Below are 27,988 nucleotides of genomic sequence, written 5' to 3'. Positions count from 1 at the left end.
ATTGTGAAGAAACAGAGAACAAAAAAGACATAAAAGTGTCACAGCTGGAGTTTTAATCTGTTGTCTGATTTTAGTCATCAAGCTGACAGAGCATGGCCACACCACGCTTGATCCAGTGTTGAGGACGCCTGCTAGTGGGCAACACCATGGAAATTACAAAATTGGTGGAGTGCCCTGTCGTGGAGAGGGTTCCCTTCCTCTCACTGGTCTTGTAGAGCGGGCAGATATACAGCCTCTGAGCTTGATCCATGCTCTTCTTTTCAGCTGCATTAGAGAGGAGGAAGCAGAGACGAAGCAGATCCAGTGAAGATGAAGAGGAAAAACAGCAACAACTTTTGTGTTAAAAACAGACACCTTAAAACATGAATGGCAATGCATTTGATTTGTCACACAGTTGGCAGAGTGGAGAATATGGTTGTTTACTTACTGGGTTTTATCCAGATGATTGGCATCACATCAAACAGGACTTTTGGGTGCTGCTCAGCCAGAACTCCACTGAGGATAGAGAGAAAAACAGGTTAATCAAGTCTCCTTGCACTTCACTGTTAAGATAATATACAATTATCTATCTTTAAAAACAACCCTAGTATGAGCATCTACCTTTCTTTGTCCCATCGAGCTCCATCCAGAAACAATCCATTAACATAAACACCATCCTCAGGCGATGTGTCTGACTCATCAATTGGAAGAACCTGCAGGATGAAAATGTGAAAAACACAGATCAGTATACTCTTAGGATCTTTCCTCTAGGAGAGGATCTTTACAGTGGAGACAGAGGGATTACAAAGTGTGTATCTTTTGACCTGAAAATCAAAACCTAGCAGGTCAATAGGAACGTGGTATTTCCTAGCGTAGTTCTGCATAGCCCCGGTCAGGAAGGCCTGGGTGAAGAAGAAGCCAGACAGCCAGAACACATCAGGCTTACTGGTGTTGCACCAATCCTACAAGAACACCAAGTAAAAGGGAGATTAAAGGTACAATTAGAAATTTAACTTAAAGAAAACAGTCCTGTCTCCTATTCATCTAAATGTTCTTTATTAAATGGGGAGTGCGTATGATTAAGTGGCATCTAGCAGTATGGATTGCATACTGCAATCAGCTGTAACCTCTCAATGTTTATTGTTCAGGAGGTTTTTAGTGGGAGCCGAATCATCTGTAGAGGTCTCTTCATTTCCAAAACAAACGGACCAGGTGATTTAACTGGTAAAAACAATGTATCAAGCAGTTTCATGTGACAAATCAGTATGTCCTGTTTGGCATGTTGGAGATGTGTAACTCAGGAGGTTTTTAGCGGATGTCGAGCTATTTGCAGTGGTCTCTTCCTCTCCACAACGAACAGACTTATGTAAAAACACTAAACAAAGAGGTTTCACATTACAAACAGTGTTTTTTCGCTGGTGGCCAACAGTGTTGGTTTGTCTGTTTTGGCACACTTCATTGACGAGGACCTGCTCCCTATGTAGATATAAACGGCTCATTCTAAGGTAACAAAAACACATATATTCTTATTTTCAGGTGATGATACAATATGGAATGCATTCTTATTATATTTTTGTCCATATCTGCCAATAAATCCCCCTAAATCCTACACACTGAACTCCTTATAGAGTCTCACCTGCAAAAACTTGAGCCTTGAGAGAAAGTCAGTAATGTAGCTGCCCAAAGGCTTAAGGCTGGGGTAAGAGCGCTTGGCCCATTTCTCCGGGACCTTTCCAACTATCAAACAGCCCGCAACTGCCTCAAGCTCAGCATCCATTACCACCAAACCCTTGATGGCCTTCAACAGATTCTGCAGACTCACACTGATTGTACTACACAGCCTGAGAAGGGGAGAGAGAGATAAGAAACAGCAGTTAAGTCATATGGGAGATGATGTACTGTATGTCTTAATGTTCTGCACTGAGCTGTTTGTCCATACGTGTTGTAGCGCTCCATCTCTTGCACAAGTACAGTGTTCATGCTCTCTTCGTAGAGCACTGGGAACTTCAGGAGAGCAGCTTCTGTGTCAAAGTTGGCTGGGAGCTGTGGGAAATAAGGAAGTCAGCTAGTTAAAAAAATACAACTTAATGCAGGTAGATTGCAATCAAGGTAAAGAAAACACCAACAGAAATTTGCAAGTTATTAGAAAGCTACACATGCACTGGTACCATGTGTATTTCCCATCCAGAAAAATAAAACATGCCCACCAAAAAATAGCAAAAAGAGGTTTGATTAATTATTACCTTGGTAAGGATGTCATTTGCTATGTCATACAGTGTGTTGTCACTCCCAGAGCTAGCCCCTCCCTTAGCTCCTCCACCCTGGGTGAGTAGCAGTGAATCAAACAGCAGCTTTGTCTGCTGGAGATCTTTAGAAATGTCGACATTTTCATGCATCCCAAACACCTCTGGATGCTGGCTGAAGGGAAGCGCCTAAAATACAACAGAGGAATTGCTTCTCAGTTGGAAGTTATTATATAGAAATAGGGCTGGGCAATATATCGACTTTTGATATTGTAATATCACAATTTGGAAACAAACTACTGCATACTGAGTAATTTGCCAGAGAAATACCTTCATTGCAATTTTTTGGTAACCAGGATAGACCTACTAAGCGTCTAGCTATCTAAACTTTGCAATAAATTTGTTTCTTTTGCAAGTTAGACCATGTCCAAGAGTTTGACTGGAAATTGTGTACTACTTGTCTCTCCTGCGCACCTGTTGTGAAATAAATGTACAAAGTGTTCTTTCGTTTGGATATCAAAGTATTCCAAGTGTTTTCTGTTTCCTGTTTTTAAAGGCTATATTAAAGTACAGTGATGGAATTGTTTGCATTTTGCAGATTGTTTTAGCAGTTGTACTTTCCTATATCCACTTCATCAAATTCCATGATATTCATCACTATAATGACTTTCTCTATATTGCCAAGTACTATTTTCAAAGAAAAAAAAACACATATTTAACTTCTTCGTGTATGTTTTTTTCTTACCTTGATAAATTCAATGTAGTCTTCATAGTTTGATTTAGGCAGGACAAAGTATTCGCCACTAGGTGACAAAGGGTAACGAGGTATCTCAATGACGTCCTTGTTGTAGAAGTCAGCCAAGATGGTCATCAGGAGTCGCCTATCCCAGTCGTCTGTCACACGACCGCCATAGTTACACTCCCCGGTCAGGTACGTTATGGCCTCGAAAGGCACCTCATCATATTCATTTACAAACAGCTAAAGGGGAAAACAAATTAAATACAGTTTTAGGTCCTTGTGATATTAAAATGTGGCCTCTGAAACTCTGAGTGAATACCTGTAGCTGTCTGATGCTTATGCGTAGGTCAGACTCGTTGAAGCCGTAGGGAATATTCCAGCCCAGCGGACCAAACTTCTTCCTCTCCTGAACAAGGGCATGGAAGAAGCACAGTCCGTACAGGAGCTTCTCCCAAATCTAATGAAGAAATCCAAGAGTCAAAGATTGGCATCCACACTGTATAATAAACCTTTTTTAATAACAAATTCCTTTCACATACAAACTTAAACTCACCCGCTCCTTATCGGGGCAGTTATTGAAGAACTTCGGGTCAGAAACAGGATCTGACAAGTAAGACTGTAGCAGGTTGAGTCGGAGTCCTGTGGGAGACTCGTTTGTCATTTTTACCCCGTTCTGCAGGATGGTCACTGGAAACTGATATCAGAAAGGATGATTTTTCTTTAGGACTGTTAACAGAAAAAATCTACATATCTGCTGAATAAAATGCACTGAGCTTCACCTTGGATGAAGGGTAGCTTGTGAGCCAGAGGCGGAAGTCTGGGTGGCATGTTGCTGGACTGAAGTCCTCACAGATTTTCTCTAGGGTGGACATCCAGGAAACTGCCAAGTGACAATTCTGCAGACACACCCATGTCCCGTCCTTCATGGCTGTGGATATCATTTTGGCTGCGATGGGACCCTGGCCCTGCCCCAGAGAGATGGACTGGAACTTTGCACCACTCATGTTCTTGTCATTGGCAAACTTCAATAAGCCTGCAGAGGGATATTGTTATTTTTGGGGGAAGCATCACAGTGAACCTTGACAGTCACTCACTGGCACTGTAGGGACCTACTCGCCATGGGATCAGCTCCTGCAGACAGCACGAACACGAGTGGGATGGTGGAGTTGGAGTCCAGGTAGCTCTTACTCAGGTCAAAGGGAGGTGGCTGGACAAATTTCTTTCCCAGTTTGCCCGTCACGTATTTAGTCACAGCTGGAACTATCTTATCAGGCCTGAGACAGCGAACAATAATCATCTTCTGCAGGTCATTCAGTTTTTCACACCATGGAGCGGGTAGAGGAGTGTTGCTAGGCTCGTCGCTGTCATAAATAGGTTTAAAGTCTCCTGGGCTTTTGATGAAAGCCTCTCTGTGGAATAAATGTAGCATAAACATGTAGATTCATTCCATTAGTCAAAGGGACTTTATGACAGACAGGACTTTGTAGTCATATACACAGGTCATAAAAAAGCATTTTTGGTGGCTTAAGTGATGCTTTTTACTTTATTCCTTGTAAACCGGGTAGTTCACTGGCTCTGCAGGTCTCATCCCAGCTCTTGTCTGGTAGCCAGCTGGGGTCGGGGTTTGCAATGGTGTTCTGCAGACCTACTCCTCCGGTCAGGAAGAACATGAAGTCAGAGTATTCAATCTCCTTTTTTGCTCTGAGTGGAAAAAGAAGATGAAAGCACAAGTTCACATAGTATATCTTAATCTGTGCATGTGGTTAAAAGCTGAGATCAAACTCTAATATTCTAATTAAGCTGACCATTATCCCCCTTAATACTTACAGAATGAGATTGCAGCAGAGCAGGAAGGAAAAGAGCAGTTTGTCCTTCTCAAATAGAGAGCGACAGACGTTACAGTAAAGGTTATAGGTGAAGCGATCGATCAGGTATCGAAGCCTCCTCTCCAGGATCTTGGACTTGTTACTGATAAATAAAAGATAAAACACTGGAAACTTCAGATGAACACAGACCAACTATCAACTCTTAAAAAATAAGACTGTGCTTAAAGTTCATGTCAGCTAAATCTTTGCTGACAGAGTAAAGCAGTGAAACTTGTCTTACAGCCCACAGGCCAAATCTGGCCCATGATGGTGTGCCAGGTGGCCCGCCTACAATATTCTAATTTACATTGAAAATATATTAATTCACACTGGGAAATTTGTTTTGTACTTTGAATGTAAATGAGGTGCCAGAGTTTAAAGTATTAAAAGAGAGCTTGTTGGCAAAAAACAAAACAAAAAAAAAAAAAACACTGACCTGACCTCTTGTCATTTTGCAAAATTGGGCCCTGGGCAATGCAACTTCAGTATCACTGAAGTAAAGTCTCTTGCAACTATTTCCTCTCACTTCAGTCAAATATGCTAAGAGTACAACTTAACATATTTATAGTCTACAAATGTTTCATATGATGTTACAGTACAAAAAATGCACATTTCCTGTGTGTACAGATCGCATCTGCAGGTCCAAAAAAAGTTTCATATGATCCCAATCCTTTGCAGCGGCTTTATAGGGATACTTTTGCTGTCGCTCTGTCATTAATCATAAACAATGTTGCATGTGGAAAGCAAGTTGCTGTAATAACCACTTTGTCAACTTTACGATTCCTGCATGATATTCAAGCCTGTAATTATGAAACAGACATGTTCCATATCATAACATTAAAGTACATACTGGTAAAAAATTTTAACATGATAAAAAAAATACTATATTGCTATAATGGCAATATTCTGACTTGCTGACATAATGATATGACAGCGACCCCTCTGGCTGCAGCACAGTGTTTCTCTACCCCTCTCCTTTCTTGTGATGTGCATGCAGGAATCGACAGGTGAATTTATCATAAGCCTGTCATATTGTAAGCCTACTTGAGGATCGACAAAAACACTTGTGCTGTAGTCTTTCTAACGTAACAGCCAATCAAAATAAGCTGAAGTCTGTGTGTGTGCATGTGTATGTGGGGGGGGTCTACTTCTCAGTACTGAGTGACATGGCAGGAAGAGCAGAGGTTCAGGTGGGAAGAAAAACTCAATAGTTTTGGAATTTTTCCAAAAGAAAAAAGAAAGAGGGATAAGAAATGATCCTATGTGATAACTTTTTAATAATTTACTAAGTATGTTGCAATTGTATGTTCTTGAAATTAGCTACAAAATATATTTCCACATTTTGTCATATCATCATGTCATTATCGCAAAAATACCCTGAAATATTGTGACATTATTTTAGGGCCACATCACCCACCCCTACAAACTGTTGGTACAGTCAACACAGGTCTCAGTGCATTACTTCTTTTGGGACAGAATGCACTTCATCTGTATCACTCACCTGTCTTGTATGGAGTTAATGTAGAGGTTGACAAACCAACTGAGAGAATACTGGTACATGGGGTCTATATTGGCGAGTTCAGCGATGCTGAAGAACATGATGGAGGACTGCTTGGCAATGGCTCTGTAATCCTCTCTAGACTCTGCTATCTTGATCTCTGTCTTCTCTGCAATCTGGGGAATACGTAAACAGTAGGAAGTTAGATTACCAATCATCAGATTTGCCATATTCACAATCCGGGTCACATTTTCTCTAGAGAACATTTGGGAGTTATTTGTGCATTGCCCACACCTGCTGTTTCTTGCTGATCTCATTGGACATGATCTTTGCAGAGTCTAGTATCTGAATGGCACTCTCATCCTCCAGGATATTTCCCTCAGAGGACTGCAGCGTCTCCAGGATTTTGTCCTCAATTTCCTTTAGCTGCCTCTTATTGGCAGCTGACTGCAGGATTAGTGCATTTCTCTCCTCTTCCAGTTTTGGCCTGTAGAGAAGATGAAGTGAAAGAAACAAATGCTAAATGGTAAAGTATTTAAATGGTGTAGCCGAGGGTATTAAACTGTCTATATATAGTTAAAAAAATCTTAAACACTTTTTTTAATGTAAATCTGAATCCATTTTATTTTATTTTCAAAAGCGTATTTTAATCTTTTAATCTACACTTGTACCCTTGTACCCTTGTACTGTGTTACATTCTCCCTGTTCTACCATATCTTTTATTTCCTACATTATAACGTCCTCATATTACCATTTATTTTAATTGTATTATTTTCATTGTATTGTAAGGCATCTTGTATTCCAATTTTGCACAAAAGGCACTATATAAATATTGTTTGATAAAACAATGTGACCATTTTATGATCACTACCTCTCCTTGGCAACCACAATCTCGAGCAGCTGGTCCTCCAAGCCCTCTGGGGTGATCATGAAATTGAGCAGAGACACCTTGGTGGCCAGTTCTGGCAGATAATGTGGGTTCCTCAGCTTGGTGGTGATGTAGAAACGGAAATCGCAAGAGTACTCAATCACACTCTCCCCCAGCCTCATGCAATCCACACCGCCTAAGTGAAACAAGAAATGAGTTCAAATTTTCACAGTTTTAAGTACAATTTTCAGTCGCCTCCTTGGCAGCCTTTACACATCCACAGCACCTTGTTTGAAGGTTTGTTTGAGCAGCAGTGTCTCCAGCGAGGGGTCCAGCTCTTCTCCAACATTTTCCAGCAGCAAGGGTGTACCAAATTGAACACAGTTCTCCAAAGTTCTCATGTAGTCCCCGTCTGTTAACTTGATCACACTCAGGTTGTTGTCTTTCTCTGAATTCTTTACCCACTTGTTGGCCTGACCCTGAGGGTCAATCATCAATGGCCTGCAAGAACACACACATTAAGGAGGAGATTTATTTAAATCTGAATTGTATTAACTTTTTTCACTTTTAACTTAAAACTATGTATTTGTCCTGTGTTGAAGCAGTAAGTAGTGAGAGACTGAGCATAAACTTCATTAATTATTCCAGCAATACAGACTCACCATCTGCGTGAGTTACTGACAATGATACCATTATCGATAGAGAAAGAGTCACTGGGAAGGCCTGCAATGTTCCAAGCCCTGATCTTAATGGGATCTCCGAGAGTCTTACTAAGAGAGAAGTCATCTGCTGATGGAATGTTCTTAGACTGAAAAGAAAGGTAACCAACAATTAAATATATTCCAAGAAAGTGACAAAAAACTCTGAATAAAGAGTTGGAGGACTGTTACTTGGCAGAGTTTTGTCCATGACTTGGTGCAGTCCTGTCTGAATCCGGCAGTGAAGGCTCCCAGGTAGGCGATCACACCAGCGGAAATAAGAACATCCCCAGTCAGGTTGTCATACGTATTCTGCAGGTCATCCGCTGCCTTGGACCATCTAAAGACAGAAGTTAATTAAGTCAGTGGCATATTGTAATGATCGTATTTGTAAAAAAAACCCAAAAAAACCCCCAAAGTAACAGAATATTTTTGTGCAACATCCTGACCTGGTCTTCTCTCCGCCAAGACCACCAATGAGTTTCTCAGCCCTCTCCAACTTCCTAGCACATAAATCCACCTGAAACTCAAGCTGTGCCTTCTCCTCTGTCTTCTCCTTGAAGGTTTTCTGAAGGGCAGCCAAACGGTCCTCAACCTCCTTCAGCTCAGCTCTCTTCTGGTCCAACAGGGCCATGGTAGTCGCGAGGGACTCCTGTGCCTCTGCGAGATTGGCCTTCTTAGGAGCCACAACCTAAAACCGAAAAGAGTGGCTGAGTCCAAAGAATAAGTGAAAGAATACATGCATGTGTATCTAAGATGAGTCAAGGTAAGAGGTCTATGAAAAGACAGAAACATTAGTGTACCTTTGCCACCCGGTCATACACCTCCATTGCTTTAATCCACTTGCACAGGCCCTCTGCTGCAGAGGAGGCCTTTGCCACGATACCAGGGTCAAAGTCAGGATTAGTCATGTACTTACTACGGATTTCTTGCATCACAGGGACCTGCAAAAAAAATAGAGGAGTTAGTCAGTCAGTCACATGTAAGTTTGGGTTTTTTTTAAATAATTAATTTATGTGGAAACAGACAAATTTTTCCCCCTAAATTTCCAGGTGGTGTTATTGTTGGCGGTGCTATTGCAAAGAAAACCAAATCACTTTATGTTTTCCTCAGAGCCTAGCAACAGGACTCTTTTCCTTTTACTGGGTTGAGTTTCTACAGATACTCAGGTTATTCCACTGTCTGCCATATTGCCACTGGGAATAGTAAATTGATACTTTTTGGTAGCTGGGGATAGCTACAGATATCTATCCTTTTCCTGTTTTGGCTGCACAATGGTTGATGCGCTATAAATCAAGCTTTCTTTTTTCCAAGAAATTGTACACAGTAGCAGATAGACATGCCCAGTGAAATCAAGGATTTTAGGGAGCCTGTCTTCACACCGGTGATGTCAATTTTCTGTAGTCGTTACATCGTGCATTCAACATTTACTTCATAATAAGTCACAGCAAAAAAAAAATATTTCTACTTTAGGAATGTAATTTTCCTGATACTCACTGGAATATTGTCCTTGTCATACTCTTTAAGATCTCGTAAGAAGTTCATATCACCCAGCAGCTTCTTACTTGGACCCCAGTAGTCTAAAACCTAGACAATATAGAATATGTTACTCATATTACTATAAGTTAGCATATTAAAATGCTTTTGACAGACAATCATGGTATCTTGTAAGATATTTCTTTTCCTCAGTCTAACCTTTTTTCCAGTTCCAGCTGGATCAGCTATCTTATCCGGCTTTATCTGCTTCATCACACACACAGCTGACATCACCAGCTTCACCCCCGAAGGAGGATTTTTCATCGACTTCACAATTGTGACATCAGAGGGCTGAAACGAAACAGACAGCTCAACTTACTCAACTGTCTAAACTGTGATGGTCTGAGTGGGTAAACTTGGTACAGTGCAGTTGAAGAATGAAAACCTTCAAAGTGTCCAGGGCTGAGAGAGCAGCCTCCAGGGCCGGTATGGCCTCAGCCAAGTCACTTTCACACTCATTCTTTAGAGCCTGAGCCTCATTGGCTTTTATAGTTGCAGCCTCCTCGTCAACACGCACAACTTTACTTTTGGCTTCAACTTCTACAGACTCAACTTCAATGACCTGAAAGTCAACACATTAAACAATTACATTCTGTACATCCATATAAACTGGTGCTCTGGTTAGGGTAGACATTGAGGCTGAAAGAAGGTATTCACCTTCATCATTTTGTTGTTGTCTATCTTCGCCTGTTCCAATTTGGGCTGCAAATCTACAAGCTCCATCTTCATCTCACCAACCTGCAGAGAAAAATTAGATGAGCTGAACGAATGGTATGCTAAACGTTTTACAATTTTAAAAAAATCCTGAAAAATCTGTGCTGCATATACCTGAGATTCAGCAAAGGCTAGTTTATCCAGACCGTTGGTATACCTCTGTTTTGCTTTCATCACAGTGTCTCTTTTCTGAGTGAGCAGCAGACGGAAAGCTCCAATCAGCTCCAGGTAGGATGTGGGTGTCACATAATTATGGCGACCTAACTCAGAGAGGAATCTGCAATGAAAACAACAGTGGAATTAAGCACTCATAAATGTACTTTACCTTTGAATATAAGACTTATAATTAACCACATGTTGTACCTCTGTGAGAGTTGTTTCGCAGACGTATGGAATGTTTTGCAGATGGATACGACCTCCTGACGCTCATTTTCACTCATCTCTAGTGACTTCAAGAAGGAGTTAGCCACTTGCTCAAGAGCCTCCTCAGGCCATGGCTGTCAGAGCAGAAAGAAGGAGGGACAGTGAGGACAAGAACAAAGACAAAAGCATACAAAGACAGACTGATGACACTAAGAACAGTGTATTTTGGCATCTTAACTAATTTATTCTACATTTTCCTTGTTATGATGTTATCTCTGGCTAAGGGATCACACATGACTAACTGTTTGAATGAAAAATACATGGGTACATACATAAACAGTTATTTTGTCTGTTGTAGGCTTTTCACACTGCTCCTGGCCCCAGGCTAAGAAAGCTGTTAGCCTGAGGCTAAGAAAGTGCTCACACCATGGATATATAAAGAGAACTGGATACAGCACTGGAGCGGGCCCTTGTTCATTCCTATGACAGTGAAGTGCTATTTTTTATTTGTTTCAAGTGAAAAAAATGGAAAAATGGTTCACTCTGTAAACATACTTAATTGAAGGTGATTGTATTATGGTTCCTGTGAAATGAAACCAAATAAACAAAGTGTCAAAAATTAAAAAGTTGCATAGTGGCACATAAGGCCAAAAAAGTCCAACTTCCTGGGTGTAAAAGTACCTGTGTCTTCTAAATCATTGCACCATTAGAGAAGGCACACTAGAGCCTTTTGCCAGCTAAGCTGGTTAATTACGATTTAGTCCTCTGCCAACTTAAAAGGGAATAAAATGATTTAATCATGCAGTTCTTCTAGACTTTTGAAATGTTATCAAACCGAATGGATTAAATCCTAAAAGTGAAACAAGTAATTTCACTTGGGCTTAAAAAAATGTAACCACTTTACAAATCTTTCCCAATGTAAGTCTATGGAAAACTTATTTTGGGCCAAATGGCTGTTTGGCAAGTCCAGTGCACTTCCTGGGAGCCAGGTTCACACTGGCACAATCCTGACACATTCCAAGAGTGCTAACCCTGATATCGCCATGGTTCTTGCTGACCTTGCCTGTATCATATGCAGTATTTTTGCTTAATACAAAGTATAAGTGATCCCACCACATCTTTGTGCCTATACAATACCTGGAACCAGTCAATGGTACAGCAGTTAATAAGAGATGGAAACTGGCGAAGGCGATTTCTAAAGGCGTCTCCAATTGGACTGAAGGCCAGAACAATGTGCAGGTTCTCTCTACAGCGTGCAACGAAGAAGGCAAACAGAGTCAAAGGACTCAACTCAAGATTCTTGTTGCCAGCCTGAGCAATGGGTCGTACTGTCTGGAGAACGACAAGTATAAGACATGTTAAACATAAATGAGTTTGTCCTTTATACAGGGTATACACTGCTCTATAAAGGCATACACAGAGTTTGTGACAGCCTACCTCCATGATCTCTTGCTTCTCATCTATGGCAAACAGATTGGGCACCTCCCCTGTGTTCAGGACACTGTCCACATCTTCTAGAAAAGCCTCATCTTTGATCTGAGCATCAGTTAGCAGGAAAACCGTCTTCTGACCTTTCACCCCAGCATTTTTCAGCAGCATCTAAAATAAAAATAAAAACAAGGAAACAGGGTTTAATTAAAAGTCTTCCACAACCATTTGAAAATGCCGAAAAATCACAAGCGTAGATCAAAAAGAGAAATAATACATGTGATGCATCAGAATTAAAGGACACAGAAGTCTGTCCTGAAACAAAAAGCTGACCTTGAGGTCGTCTCTCCACTCAGTTATCCCATAGCTCTTAGAGATCTCAGGCTGGAACATGGTCATGTGTGCCATAGATGTGGCCAGACGGGTGATGGACTGACGTCCGCTGCCTTCCACTCCCACAAGGAGGGCATTTCCTCGTGGCTGCTTCAGCACACGGCTGATACGAGACAGGTGCTCCAGGACATAGCTAATAATGGCCACATTGTTTTCTCAGTTAATCAAGTGTCATTGATATGACGGACTTATTGCAAACCAGGTTAAGTCATTTGGTTATCTTTTCACTCAAAAACAAATATATTTTTATATTTATATTTATTTTCTGATGAAATTTTAACATTTGATACTAAACAGCTACACACCAATATTTTCGCTGTGCGTGTACTTGAATTGACTCTATTGCTTACCGGAAAATCACAAGGTTCATGCGATTCTTGTGCATCTGGTTGTATTCTTGAAGACACGACTCCACCACTTGAGAAAAGCTTTCCATTGAGGGCACCTCAGCATACAAACGCTCATCATCTTCCAGGTCATGGTTCATGTAGTCACCAAACATAAGATTCCGCATGTCTTCCTCAACCAGCTGCGAAAGTAAGAAAATGTATGGCATAAATTAAAATATACATTTTTCTTACTTGTTTCATGTGCTTATATTTTGTATTAGTAGAACACAAATGTAGTTGTTGATGTTTCATGTACTGGTATTGAAAAAAACACATCAAATGTTATTTAGCTCCCGCACAGCAAGGACTGACAGTTAATCTTTTTTCTTGCATTTCCTGTATACTGTGAAACATAATAACAGAAAGGCATATGACTCTACAGCTAATATGACTGAATTTCAACTTACCCTACTGCCTTGTTTCAGGTGATCAAACACCTGGTCAAAGGACTCTTTGAAGTGATCTTTGAGGATGCTGTTCATCAGCTGGTAGAGCCACGCTCGATCTTTGTCGTCCACCAGGCGATCATAGTAGATGCGGAAGACCTCATGGACAAACAAGCGTATCATAGTGCGTTTGTTCTCCAGTGAGTCCTTCTTTAGCAGCAGGCAGCCTTGAATAACACGCGAAAAGTCCCGTAGGTTGAAGGTGTAGTGAGACTTGGCTGGAGTTGGAAGTAAATTCTCCATGGCTTTTTTATACACCTTTGGGAATTAAACCCATACAAAGAGTTAAAGCACTGGAAAAGACAAGATATGATAAATAAGAGCCATTTACACAAGCACGAAACACATCCACCTCATTTGAAGAGTTGATGTGATATCTCTGTGTGGTTTTAGGGGACTCACTTCCATTGTAGCTGTCACTATTTGGTTGCCAACAGTGAAATATTCAGGTGGGAATTCACTGTTTCTGAGATAGAAGGCCACCAAACTGGAGAAGATGCGAACCATCGTTTCGTCACTGAAAGCATTGATGCTAAAAATGTTGAAGTGTCGCAGGAAGCGGGATGTCACAGCATTCCTCCCACCACCAGGGGGGCCCATAGCTGAGATGAGCTGGAGGTCGACAAGAGAGATCCTGGAGGTATCCTTCAGGTCATACCTGCCAGAGCAAATAAAAAAGGTCTGTCTGTTTATTTAACAATACTCCATTTAAAATGTGTTTTTCTTGGGTTTACGTCCCCTAAAATGTCTGACCTTGTCTATACTAACTTGAATATATATATTCAAAGCTTGTCATAAGAGAGTTTTTTTCACATTTTTTTCAACTGAAGGGGGCAATGTCTATGGACCTTCCTAAAATCTGAGATTTAAACATATGCCAGGAAAGCCAGATTAGGTATGTCACATTACAAAGGTCAGTCGTCTAATATGGAAATCAACAGGGGAACAGATTTGACAAAACAGTGGCAAAGGCACCCATCTGAGTCTGACTGAGGCACAAACATGTATGAAGTGATTTCTCAGGTGTTTCCACTAATGCTAATTTCAGCCATCTTGATGCACAATGCTCTTTCACCAGTCAACCAAGCACTAGTCTAGCATAGTCAGACTGATCTATATATTTCATTTTAGTGCTATGCCAATGCTGGAGAATGCAAAACTTACTACAGTGGTAGTGTATGTTGCGGAGGCCAGATCTAGAATTTCTCAATACACTAAATATTAATCATAGTAAAGTATTTTTACATGCTTAAAAATGTGTCTGTTGATATAAGATCCAATAGTGGATGGTTCATACCAGTTTCCATGGTCCATATATTGTCGAAGAAGCTCCACAGGAGGCTGTGCTCCAAACTGTTCCAGTGCAGGCATGTTCATGTCATCTACAAAGATGATACACTTCTTTCCCATGGGCGGCCCGAACACTCCCTTCCTTCTCTTATCTAACCTGGACATGATGATATTCTGAAGGATGCAATAAATACAGAAATGACAACTTAATTTCAGATTCAACATTTACCTTTTATTTATGTGTCTAGATTATTATATCTAGTAATGTTTCCCTAGCAATCTAGAAATGTCCATAGGGCCATTCTTTCATCCTTACTTCCTACATGCTGACCTGAGTTTGGTTGGCGCTGGTGCGAGCTGAAAAATTGATAAAGAAGGGTAGATAGCGGTCTTTGTCCAGATTGTTCATCAACTTCTCCTTCACATACACTGACTTTCCAGTGCCAGTAGGACCAACAAACAGGAGAGGTCTAAGCAGATAAACAGAAAAAAAGATTTTGTAAAAAATACAGGTGATATGTAAATAAATCCAGGGTAAAATTATATTAGAACTACTACATATAAACCAGCATATATAGTATAAGTAGAAGTCAAACAATAATTTTAGGCAGTAATGAGAACACTAACACTCCGTAGCTGATGCAGAGGTCCATGAGGTAGGTGTAGCGAACTGTGTCCATGGTGGGAACAATGATCTCTTGCACTTTGGTGTTTTTGTCCCCCAGGCTGACATTTTTGATGGCATCATTCCAATGAAGCCAGCAGCCTTTTCCTTGAAACTATTCAAGATATTAAACTATGATTAACTGATTTAAACAAAAGTGAAACACCTGTGAATGAAGTTATTAAACAATACCTGATAGAAATAATCATACACCAGGCCTTTTTCATCCATTGGACACTCCCATTTACCCACAGTGGCAGGGATAGGGTGGTCTTCTGTCTTTCCTGACACAGTCCCCCTGAAGAACTCACTAAACTTCTCTCTGCTGTCTGCGTCACAGCTGCCGCCCACAGACCACACCAGCGAGAAGGCAAAAGCTGCCTGCAATCATCATAAAGGACGGGGAGACATACATACATAGATATAATTACGTAAAAAAGGCATGGAAGTGCAAATGTTTGCAAGCAAGACTTTTCAATAAATAAGGCTCTAATTTTATTCAAAACAGTGGTAGAAAGTAACAAAGTGCATTTACTAAACCACTATATTGAGGTACAGTTTTATGGAACTTTGTACTTCTACTCCGCTACATTTCTGAGTGAAATATTGTACTTTTGATGTCATTACATTTATATGACAACTTTAGCTCGTAGGTACTTTGCAGATTCAGATTTTTAAAACAAATTTTGTTAGGTCAAACAATCCAGGAGTATATAAATTAGTTAAAAATAGCTCCACCTTTACTGGCTGCAACATTTCAGTAATGAACACATTAATGCATCAGTAATTTTAATCCAACTATAGAACATAAATCATTCTGAAATGGACCATTCTGTATAATGGTTACGTACACATTTAGTTATTTTAAGTACATTTTAATGCTTATACTTTTGTACTTTTACTGAAGTAAGATTTTGAATTAAGTACTTACTTGTAATAGATCATTTTTAGACTTATTTGTACTAGAAGTACTACTACATTTGCTGAAGTAAAAGCTCAGATTCAAAATGACAAATGCTTCAGTCCTTTTACCATGATCCAGGTACGAATATTTTTATCCCCAGGACTCATTTTCACAGGTTCAGTGAGCAGCATCTCAAATAGTCGACACAAGGACACCACAGTGTTGCTGTTGCTAGTGGGAACAACTTCCTGTAAACAAAAATATAATCTAGTATTTAAAAAAAACATCTGTATATTCTATCTAATAAAAATATTCACTTCTAAATGTTCTACAGATATTTATGTCTGGGTTGTTTTGGGGCCTGGGGTCTTTTACCCTGCAATTTTTCCGTAGCATCCTTAGGGCAGGTGGCAGGAGCCAATGAAAGAGCTCCAGCAGCAGGGAGCGGTTGTCTGGGCTCCGCAGAGCATCAGGAAGCTTGTTCATCCAGGAGATTACTAAAGGCTCCCAGCCCAGCTGAGACGGCTCCATGTAAATCATCCCACAGCGACTGACTGTGGCAGGCTGCACAGGAAGAAAATAATCAAATGAACAATAGATAAGTCCAGCTAGATACAGTGTTAATTGTCAGTTAAAAGTTGTTCATTGTCTTATCAAGCACATTGTTTAATTATTAAATGTTCATTAATGCAATGTTGTGGACATCCAGCAAATAACTTAGCAATTGTGAAATGTTTAGTGTGTATAACCAAGTAACTAATTTATTTATATCCAAATGTTGAACTCACCGAGGCCTGTGATAAGTCCATTGCTTCAAAAATCAAACTCATCTGATTTGACATCTGGATGATCTCACCACTCATCAGGCACAACTGTGGAGGAAGAGAAAAGCCAAAAAGGTCCAAGTCAAGTATGTGAAATACAAATTAATATACCTAAGTACATAAGTTAATATTAAACATTTTTACTGTGTATTATGCACCTTTTTGTTGTCATCTAGCACAGTGTTCATGCTCTCAATCCACAGTGTATCTATGGGACCATCAAACACCACCCATTTACGGTCTGGTGTGTCAGCTGATGCAAACTCACGAAACGTGTTGGCCACAATCCCATCGGTCCACTTATAATGAGAAAAAGAAAAAAAAGTAAAAAGACAAATAGGAAGAAAGATATACATCAATACTGCAAATACACCGATGTACTTATTCATCTGTGATACAGAATAAATACGAGGTGCTTTAAGGCACAGGTCTACCTCATGAGAAACCAGGTCAAACTGTCCAAATAGCTGTCCCATGGTGATGGACTTTGGGTTCAGTGTCCTGAAGATGATCTTCTCCGCCTCACCATACCCTCTCTCATTCATGAGAGTCAGCGTGTCAGCGAGAACGTGCAGCACTTTGGTCTTCCCAGCAAAAGGTTCCCCCACCAGCATGAACCTGATACAAAGAAAAAGGAAATCTTCACACAATGATATGTTTCAAATATTCCCTTTAAGCTTTGCCTCAGTCATGTGGTACACTGTATAACTGGAAACACGCTAAACAGGTTCTCATAATATACAGTGAAAATGAAATACAACGTACCCATGCCTGACTATCATCATCTCATATGTCTGGATCATCTTCTGTATGAAGACCTGTGTTGGCTGTACATTGTGCTTTTTACAGCACTCTTCAGCAGCCTCCAGAAACAGCTGCCAAGGGCAGGAAATACTGCTTATTGTAATATACATGACAATATTAATAAGTACACAGGAATGATTAGATTAAGGACAAAAAAAGGTAGTGGCATATCTGACCTGGTAGTCAGCCTCAGGAAGGGTGATGCCTGGGAACAAATCACTGGTGATTCCACTGAACAGAGGAATATCGTGGGAGAGAAACTTGGGCTCATTAACATCCTTTATGGACCTCAGGAGCTTGACATGACAATATGTGGAAAGAAAGTGAGAGGGTCAAAAAAATGACGAACTTGAGGAGATCACAATTAGGGCATACAGAAGAGGATAATTTTGCAAATGACATCCATATCAGCACAAATACCAGTATGTCTTCGTTCTCATCAGGAAACTTGAGCTTGAGGTTTCCTGCAGCCACCAGTACAGCTTTAACGGCCCTCATGCCGTAATCATAATGGAACTGGGAGGACAGCTGCTCTGAACAGAGCCTGTAGGTCATTACAATTTTTACTGACAGTGGTTTGGCATTGAGGAAGCCATATGAATACAGAGAGATCTCTGCTATCAGCGCGTAGTTGGGGACCATCATGGCCACTGTTCGGAATAACACCTGAACAGAGAAATGAAAAGAAAATTCAAGTATCAAACACCTTCAGACAATTTAATGCTTTTTGAGACCTTTTCAAGATACATTTTAACCAAACTTAGGATTGATTTTTGGGCAAATCATGTTTTTCTTATTCAAGCATTTCAGGTGAGAATAAAGGTAGTCCTTTATATGTAGTCCTGTGCAGAGGTAGGCTGGTTGTTAGAGCTAGTTGGGGTAATCTACATTTTGCCAAAGGGTAAGTGCAAGAAAAAGGTAAAAAAAATAAATAAATAAATAAATTAAGATGGATACATTAACATAGATCAAATGTTTGTGACAATTTAGACCTTAATAATTATAAAATTGAATTTCATACATTTTAAACAGCTACAAACACCCAGTGTCAATGTTGGGCAGTCACACTTTTCTTACTATTATGTTACATTACACTAAAGGGGGTAAAAGCCTCATCAATTCATTACGCTGTATACGGTAGTTGGATAAAGAGGTGGACGCAGATGGTGTAGATATAATTAATATATATATAACCAATAATGCAGAGTAGATGTAGTAACAGAAAATATTTTTGTAACTGAAAGTACCAACCCACAATGCCTGATAAAATATTTGTTCACTAGTTACAGACCTTGAGGTTGTCAGGGAGTTCTGAGCGTCCTGCGTAGCCAGGGTTCATTGTAATGGAGACAAAGCAGTTGGGGTTGAGTTTAAGCATGGTCCCTTCGAAGTCAAAGTACTCCAACTTGAGCTCGATGGCCCGCTGGATGCAGAGAACCTGCTGAGCCACTACAGACAGCACCTCCAGCTCAATACGGTTGAATTCATCAAAGCATGCCCATGCACCAGACGAGGCCAGACCTTTGAAAAACTTTAAGAAATCACCAAAAGTTTGGTTGTAAGAATGATTTCTTTTGCATTATAGCTTAGAAGGCATTAGAATTAAGAATATTCTTGCTGGTGGTACTTTGCCCATAGCGAGGTAATCCAGTCCATCAGAACAGTTGAAGACCACACACTGCACAGCTAGAGCTTTGGCTAGATCTTTGGTGGTTTCCGTCTTTCCTGTTCCAGCTGGACCCTCGGGTGCACCACCCAAATTCAGGTAGAAAGCTCCAATCTTAAACAAAGAAAGACCTTTGGACTTAAATATTAAAATTTCTGATCACTCGGCATCATTCAAATAAAAAAATATTCACATGTAAGTAAGCTATTTCTCAAATATTTTACCAGTGTTCTGTAGCATCTGTCAGTCAGTGGGGTGATGACCAGACGTGGTGAGTTCCCCAGGTACTCATAAGCGTACTTCACATCACAGTTGATTATGTGAACACGAACATTGTCATTGCTCCAGTAGTAACGAAGCTGGGCTAGCCACTGGAAGTCTGTTTCATTTGATACACCTGTAAAAGACACATATACTCTTATTTTTCAGGCATATTTTCTTGGTGCTATTACAAAACTGAGGCAAAGCTCTGTCAGAGTCAACTCTGCATACAGTTCCATAATGTACCTTTCTCAATAAGTTCCATGACCACATCCCTGGCATGAACATCAATAGTGACCAGTGCTCCCAGAGTGATCCGTGTTTGTTTGGGCAGTTTTCCTCTCACCAGCTCCACAATGTCATTCAGCTGACTCTGGAGTTGCTGATGATAGTTTTTTAAACCCTACAGAGAACAAGAGCCCAATTACTATTTTAGAATTTTGATGTAAACAGTTTCATGTAAAAACTATTTTCTGTCTAACAAACTAGACCTGCCAACCAAATCGTTGCACAGAACAAGGCAAGCATCTTTTCATGGACGACAGGCTCGTGAATGTGACAGCACAAGATGTAAACATTAATTAATCCTCCTTGGTGTACTAGCAATAGAGGCATGCTTCTATCTGCGCGGTGATACAGTTGGTGGGTGTAGTTCGGTAGATGGAAAATAGCTCTGCAGCCGATATCTCCAACACTCACCAAAACAACCTAGATTGATAAATAGCGCTACAGGTAAGAGGAGAACTATGTATTTTTGATTTTTTTTCTCTGTGAACTTTCCCTTTAAGCTGCATTAGTAAGCGAACAAAAAGTAACATTTTCAGAGAAAAGATGTAAAAAACCTACATCAGCTCCTGCTCTGATGGCTTCATGAACCTCCATGGTCCAGAAAATCTGAGAGGTGCAGAGCACCACCTGCCCGGGCCACTCCTTGACCCACTGGCTCCGTGCTGTCTCAGCATAGGCCTGTCAATACAGCCACAATCACTGACTCACATTAATGTTCATGCATAAGGGGAACTTCAGAATATGCAGAATATCAGCCGTGCATAACACGATGGTATTAGAGTTAACAAGTTACAGTACAGTGTATTATTTGAGGAATGGGAACAGTGATCTCACCACCCTGGACCGGCCTACAACATCTCTGACACTGCGAAGCATCACATCCTCCACCTGCACCAGCCACTTCTCCACAGCTCCTTTGGCCTCAGATGTGGAGATGAGCTGGATTAGCTGAACACGCTCCCCCTCACTACTATACATAGCCTGAGCAAGAATAGTAAGTTTAACAATTATATTAAAGTATATCAACCACGAAGTCATGTATCAATAACCACATGTGGGACTGCCTTGCCTGGATATCCAGATTTGGTAGGAAGTCCAGTTTGGAAATACCCTCAAAGCATTTCTTCAGATGGGGCTGCACTCGCAGTGGGTCCTTGGTTTCAGACAGAATCTCCAGCATTTCATCATTGGACAAGAAGAAGAACCTGGCAGCGGTATTGGTAGTCAATATGGAAAATCTGTTTTAATAACAAAGAATTGGACAAGAGAAACACTGCAAAATCTTTTTGTTTACCGTGGAAAGAACAGACGCTTCTTCTCCAGATAGGCATTCAGTCCTTTCATGATGCTGTCCAGGAGGGTGTTTGAATCTTGCAGTTTCTCTAGCAAACCAGGCAGTGAGGTTGCTGGCAGAATCTAAAATTACAAATCATCACTTAATGGAAACAGTTTATTTTTCAGGTTTTCTATTTTTCAGAATAATGTGTCCACCACAAACTCAACGGCTACCTTAGGGTCCTTAATGCAATGTCTCATGACCTCTTTCCAGTTTTTGTCGACAGTTTGGAAAAGACGTCCCTCTTCTGGAATTTGCTGCATAATATCCTGAGAAGAGAAGATGGGCTCCAGATAAAGCCACTGGGCCTGCACCTTCTGCCATTCATCTATGGTTTCCTGGATACGAAGCAGGCGCTCCTCCCATTGCTGAAGTCACAGAACAAAAACTTAAATATCTGCAAGATTGGATTGAAGTTACCCCAACACCAATGCAAATTGTGCAGCTACTCATTACCATCAGATGAATAAACGCTCTCAAACTTGAAGCGCACCTTGATCTGACTTTCAAAAGGTTTGATGAACGGTGAGCCCCTCATAGTCTGAGTCTTAACAATCTGGTCATCTAGGATTGTCTGAATCTCGTCCAAGGCGGTCAGGATGGACACCCCAGTCTCCCTGTAAGGTTGATGGTGGAAAGAGATGCCATCCCAAATATGCACCATGTTTTGCATAGCCTTCTCCAGGGAAAACTCCTGTAGAGACACATATTGGGGTTATGTAGCAGTCAGCACAAGTTTTAATATTTAGGTTTTGTAGAAGCAACTCTTTTTAGAGTTCTCACTTTACTAGCAGCAGCACTGATGGAATCAAACTCTTCCAGGTAAGGAGCCAGATTTTGTTTGAGAACTTTGCGTAGTGTAGTACCAGAGTCAGGGGTGAGATCATAGCCCACTATCTCAGACATCTGTTCCCAATGGCGAGCTCTGATGCCTGGATTGCACAACATGGAAACTACAGGGATATGATTCTGGAGATGCAAACACATTTCACGTCATGGTTTAGCATCCACAAACAAGACACTTACTGCAAGACTTCATTAATGTGAAATACATATGATACCTTGAACTCTTTGATCTGCTCCATGACAGTGGAGCACAAAAGTATTGTGGGGCTCTCCGCCTTTGTTGGATCACTCTCACTAGGTCGTCGCCTGGTCTTCCCAGCTGTCCTCTCCATCTCCTGCTCAGCTTTGTTCTGCTTCTGTTGGAACAACTTGAGCATCTTGAAGATCTCCCTGAAGAACTCATCCACTTTTGCTTCCATGCTCTCACCATCTAGGTCCTGGAAGGAACCATCCATCCATCTATTCACAAAGAAGACAAAGATTATCAGGGGAAATGTTTTAATCAAAACACAACAGAACTTCAGACTGAAATTAGACCTGTTCTCTGTGCGCTGCCACTTCAACACAAATCCAAAGAGCTTCTGATAGGGTTCAATACTGTCTTTGATGACTTCAACTTCTGGATAAGATGTCTGGTCCCATTTGTAAAAGGCCTCTTCTTTGTTAATAACCACAATCATTTCCTCAGCCTCTTGGAGAAGTTTCTGAACTGTTCTGACATCCGTTATATACTGCCGAAAAAGTGATAAGACAATTACATTCTTTTAACTGTTAAATCACACTAAAATCAGGTTTTATGATGTTCTTGTACAAGTCCAATTCTACTTACATAGTACTGACACTGACAAGGAATCATATTTAAATATGACTTTAGAAATATTTCAGGTTTATGTTTTTTTAAAGTAATCAATACCATTCTCAGATCTGTGCATTTAATACGATGCTGGCTGGCAGCTTAAAGACAGGGGGAAAGAGCTAGCCTGCCTCTGTCTGAGGCAGGCCCATAGGAACACCGCACAGCCTTGCTTCCAATTTATTTCCGGTGGCCACTCACAATGTTGCGGCAAAAATCCCCTGAGATACCTGAAGACCTGTTGTCAGTACAGAAGCGAAGTCCAAACAAGGCCAATTATGACTCTTTCTAGTATACATTTTGATTCCGGTAGGTTCAATATTTATAAAACTTTCCTTGAAGCAGGAAAAGTGATTTAAAATCTGTGATGTAATCACTGAGTAAAGTCTATGAGCTGAGCGGGAGCTTGAGGGCAGGGCCAGCGAGAGAATCAGTAGTGCTTGTGTAAGTAAGTTATGAGGGAAGGCAGACATTTTTAGGTCAAATGCACCAGGTGAGCAATTCTCATTGGACTAAACAGGCACCATCTTGGGTTTTGTATCCAGATGTACATCCATGGTCTGAAGCGAATAGCATCCTCCTACCAGCACTTCCAGGCCTCACTAATTAATATATTATGTCTTGTTTGTTTACTCCATACAAGAACGTATGTATAATAATGTGGTTGGCCAGGCGTGGTGACATTCTTGATTTTTAAAGGTGTTGGTAAGCAGATTTTGATACCTTTTCACAAAGCCATGCCAGCTGTTTCCCCCTATTCCAGTCTATGCTGTTGGTAGCCTCATATTGTAAGGACAAATTTAAGAGTGGTATTGATCTTCTTGTTTTAGTCTTTACAAGAAAGCAAATACATGTTTTTTCCCAACATATCATACCTAGTTCTTGAATTTTATGTGAAAGTGCTAATGACACTGTACCTGCTGCATCATATCCAGTTCAGAGCAAAGTGGGTAGTCCTCAATCCTACGTCCCAACTTTTCCAGCTGCACCATTAATCTTTCTCTTTTAGCCAACAGCTCCTGCTCCCCTTCCTGCTTGGCCTTCTGCATCACCTGGAAAATGACATTCATCCAAAATCAGGTCATCCTAAAAAAAAAAACAAAACAAAAACAAAACCAATCATGATATACTGTTGTCTGCACTGACACAAGAGCATTACCTCATCACTGAGCTCAAAGACTTTAAGGATTTTCTGCGGCCAGAGAAAGACAATCATATTAAGCTCCAGATCATCTGGCTCCATGATGTGGACATCCAGGAGGTAGATCAGTCTACAGTAGGCTTCCTGTCAAAAAGCAGTGGGGTAGTAAATTATGTTAAAAAAGATATAAGACAACAGAAATCAATATTCTTTGGTGTAAGAAACAACAGCATCATCATGTTAATTACCTTTAGTTTTTCATTTAGTTCTGCAATACCCTTTGTCTTATTGAAATCAATGTGATCAATGATCTGAGTCATATCCTCTGTACTCTCCGGTATTTTCAGGACATTCTCTCTGATGGTCTCAAATTCAGAGCAGATCCTTTGAACAGACACAAAAAAGGACTGTAAGAAATAATCTGAAGAGGAAAAACAAATCTGAACATTTTAAACACAGATGGGCAGTTTTGTTAAAAAATGTTACAAAAAGTGACTCACTGTAGATTTTGCTCTCGGTGGCTGGTGATCAGTTTCTTCAGAAGTATTTCAGCATAGTTTTTGGCTTTGTTGGCCAGCCCCTGTTTCAGCTCTTCACAGTCCAGATGGACCATCGAGAAGTGGGCTTTTGCTGGGAGGCTGATAATCTCCTTTGACAGAACACGAAACTCCTCCACTTGCTTTAAAAAGCAGTGAGATCACACACTGATGGTCATCAGAATATAGACTGAAAACAAGGCAATAATAGGTCTTTAACATATGCAGCATGGAAAAAACTATATGATTTGTTACCTTAATGTATTCATCAAAAGAGTGTTCCTCTTCTGTGAACTTCTCCACCCTGGCCTGTGCAGTTCCATTGACTAACCAGTCATATTTGTCAACTGCAAAATGAAGCAAGAAAGTCAGAAATAAATGGAATCAAAATTAATGGGGTGGAGACAGGAAATTATTGAAACATCACCATAGTTCTGGAAATGTTTGCCAGGCTCCTCTAGATTCTTGTAAACAGCTGTCTTCACGGTGACTTGAGCCCAAACTAGCATGTGATAAGCCACCTTAGCATCCACAAACGAGGATGTGGCTTGTGTCAGCCATGACTGCACCGTCTGTACTTTCTGTGGATCAGTGCCAAAGATATCAATTCCAGCTGAAAATTATTTTTTTACATGAAAAATGTGCCATAAATCAGTGATTGTTCTTTAAATGGCTACTACACATAACCTTACCTGCAGTGTGTTTGTGATGGAATTAAGAATCTCAAAAATGGAAGCTTCCAGATCTTGTAAGGTGGGATAAATTTCCATTTTTTCATCATCAAAGGTTAAGGCCATACGAAAGAGAGGCAAACGGTGCTGATTGCTTGGATCAAACAGACTGACAAACTCCTCTACGCTTGTCTGTAGCAGGGATTTCAACTGCGAATTTAGAAAAGAAAAATGTCCAAGAATCTAAATTTGTAATCAAGGAACAAACGTAGAGTGTAGTTACATGGACATGGATAATCTGTTTGTGAGGTTTATCCCAGTTATGTCATATTCGGAATATGGTGTTCACATCAGCACAGAGAGATCGGGTTATTCACATTCCTCGTATACATGCCAGTTTATTTCACAGTACTCCAGCTAGCATAGTTGGGTTTCTCATAAATGGAATATGCTGTTTACACATTCAAACATGTAGACAGGATACTCCAAAAACCCAATCATAAACGGGTTATGTATGTCTAAGTAAATGCACTCATAGAAAGAAAGCTATTGTAGCCATACCTCTTTAAAACACAAAAAACAAACATCATGAAGCGTGCCAATGAGGGAAAGTACCTTGGTTAAATTATTTTAACTGTTCATTCTTGCTCTTCTCAAATCAATATCAAGCCAAAAATTATGTCATATCTCACCTGATTGGAGATGAGGGTGGATGCACAGTCATAGAAGGAGTCAAGTTTCCTCTCTTTAACTCCCTTCAGTGTTTCTTTACTTGTTAATAAGTGGATGACTTTGGGAAACCAGGTATTCATGATACGATCCTCTGTCCGCTTACACTCCACAGCCATTTTGTTCTGTAGGCTCTTGCAGTCCACAGGTCCTGAAGCCCTGAAACAAAAATAATTAAAAGAGAAACTTGAGCAAATCTTCACGTGAAATATTGTAGTTACGTGCTTATTTTAGCAGCGCTATGTTGCATCCGTGGTGTGTTACCTGCATCCTGAAAGATCAACCAGGACCAGTGGAGAAAATGTCATGTAGCCAATATCCAAGACAGTTTGCATTGCTGGATGAAGAATGTGCAAATTCGCTTTTATTATCTTGCGGCTTCGGATAAAGCTGTCATGCCAAGGTTGGGAGAAATCCAGAATTCTGCAAATATATTGGGAATATAACTTTAAAAAAAAACACAGCATTAAAACAGACAAATTAATGTTCGGATATAGTGAAGAGATCATTTGTGTACATTAGACACTGACTTTTGTGGGGCAGCTGTCTGTTTGTCTGACACGGGTCCTCCGGTCTCTGGATTCTTTAGTACTGAGTCCACTTAAGGGAGTGGATATGGCATTATGAGACATGGTTTTCCCTAAGTCTGCATATACATGCATAGATACATAAATATTTAACAATACCTGTGTGCTTGACAATCACCTTCAGGAAGTCAGCTCTGACTTCCTCACAGAGCTCCTGCAGTAGTTTATTTTTCTCAGGGCCCTCTTTAAGTTTGAAGGAGACTCGGGCAACAATGGAGTCCAACCACTGCTGCTGAATTGTAGCAAATGGTCGTCTCTCTATGCACTGCTTCAGGAATGTATAGTTCATCTACAATTGGGACCAAAATAAGATAAGAGAGGGCATGATGAGCAGATAAACAGGGTTTGGGCTCTGCAATTGTGAAATTCAGAAAGAAAACATACCCTACGTTTCCGCTCCTCACTAAGCATCTGTAAAGGAAGTATTGAGATATATCACATTATACTGTGCAATATTTGTATATATATTTAACCAAAATGTTTGCAACCGAATACTTGTCTTACAGAGGGTGGAAACTGCGGTTCTGGTGACAGGCTGCGAACTACTCCTCTCTCTTTCCTTTGTCTGTCAGCCTCCTTTGCTCTGGACACCCTGCAACAATTCAGTCAACAAATTGTCACATTAGTCACATTACAGCAGTGATACCCAATTTACGGCCAAATCTGGCCCCAAGTAGGTTGTCGGTGGTTTCCCAAACATGATCTAACTCATAATAATAAATAAAGTGATTCACACTTGGATTTTTTTTCTTTTAGTATACATCAGGTGCCAAAGTGCATAAAACAGCATCAAAACAGAGCTTGTTTATCAAATAGAGTGCCAATGGAGGATCCCTTGCAGCCCCCATACAGAAGTCAGAGCTAAATAAGCCTCAAAAGTCCTGAAATCCTAGAAATGTCCAAAAATCTGAAAAATGTTCTGAAATTCTTGAAATGTCCTAAAATCATAGAAACAGCCTAAAATCATAAAAATGAGCTAAAATCCTAGATAATCCTAAAATCATAGAAATGTACTATAATAATAAAAACATGCACGAGGCTGCTGCGACTGACCCCTGGCCTCCCGTCATTTTGCATAAATGTCCCCCAAGCAAAGCAAGCTGAGTATCCTTGCATTACTGGAAACTATTGCTTACATAATAATTAACTGACTGAGCTAGTGGGATCCTTCTCTGGCTGTCACTGAGGTACTGACAAAAGATATGTCACAGAGGGGCTTAAATAAAACATACAATATCATTTGGCGTTGCTCCTGTTGCACTTGACTACTCCTGTGCCGCAGCAGTTTCTTGATATCCTTCATCCTCTTCGCCTGCTCGTCCTTTGCTGCAGCGAGCTTTTTCATTTCATCTTCAATCGGGGGCAGGACTGGAAACTTTGACGTGCCCTTCACTGCAGGGGCTTTCAAATCTCCGGGAGAAGTAGCCAT

The 27,988-nt window shown here is 40.5% G+C and overlaps 1 protein-coding gene across 1 annotated transcript; it reads right to left on the bottom strand.

The window, feature by feature from the left end:
• Positions 1-70: 70 nt before the first annotated feature.
• Positions 71-27,988, bottom strand: dnah12 (dynein, axonemal, heavy chain 12). The gene is made up of 73 exons (XM_042491299.1): positions 27,792-27,988; positions 27,064-27,151; positions 26,944-26,970; positions 26,659-26,848; positions 26,503-26,572; positions 26,237-26,395; positions 25,936-26,131; positions 25,265-25,453; positions 25,000-25,153; positions 24,828-24,919; positions 24,537-24,715; positions 24,285-24,420; positions 24,055-24,180; positions 23,813-23,947; positions 22,580-22,773; positions 22,258-22,501; positions 21,980-22,165; positions 21,690-21,890; positions 21,370-21,564; positions 21,155-21,276; positions 20,930-21,065; positions 20,695-20,841; positions 20,419-20,538; positions 19,819-19,975; positions 19,536-19,708; positions 19,273-19,425; positions 18,937-19,176; positions 18,066-18,311; positions 17,822-17,941; positions 17,607-17,716; positions 17,276-17,459; positions 17,000-17,140; positions 16,806-16,889; positions 16,393-16,581; positions 16,146-16,265; positions 15,306-15,494; positions 15,077-15,228; positions 14,781-14,919; positions 14,457-14,623; positions 13,562-13,817; positions 13,121-13,417; positions 12,675-12,853; positions 12,265-12,457; positions 11,941-12,102; positions 11,641-11,835; positions 10,504-10,637; positions 10,255-10,417; positions 10,084-10,164; positions 9,812-9,988; positions 9,586-9,717; positions 9,388-9,477; positions 8,694-8,834; positions 8,340-8,581; positions 8,083-8,230; positions 7,855-8,000; positions 7,479-7,693; positions 7,196-7,388; positions 6,619-6,811; positions 6,328-6,500; positions 4,789-4,929; positions 4,504-4,662; positions 4,075-4,370; positions 3,741-3,994; positions 3,515-3,655; positions 3,281-3,418; positions 2,968-3,201; positions 2,223-2,411; positions 1,919-2,022; positions 1,616-1,820; positions 804-941; positions 601-692; positions 428-495; positions 71-264 (listed from the first exon to the last, which is right to left on the bottom strand). Exons 1-73 carry the CDS (start codon positions 27,986-27,988, stop codon positions 71-73), a joined length of 11,910 nt encoding a protein of 3,969 aa, XP_042347233.1.

The sequence above is a fragment of the Plectropomus leopardus genome, chromosome 8 (genome assembly GCF_008729295.1).
Source record: "Plectropomus leopardus isolate mb chromosome 8, YSFRI_Pleo_2.0, whole genome shotgun sequence".
In the NCBI taxonomy this organism is placed as follows: Eukaryota; Metazoa; Chordata; class Actinopteri; order Perciformes; family Serranidae; genus Plectropomus; species Plectropomus leopardus.
Note: the sequence above shows the minus strand (reverse complement) of the source record. Positions and strands in the feature narration are given on the sequence as shown.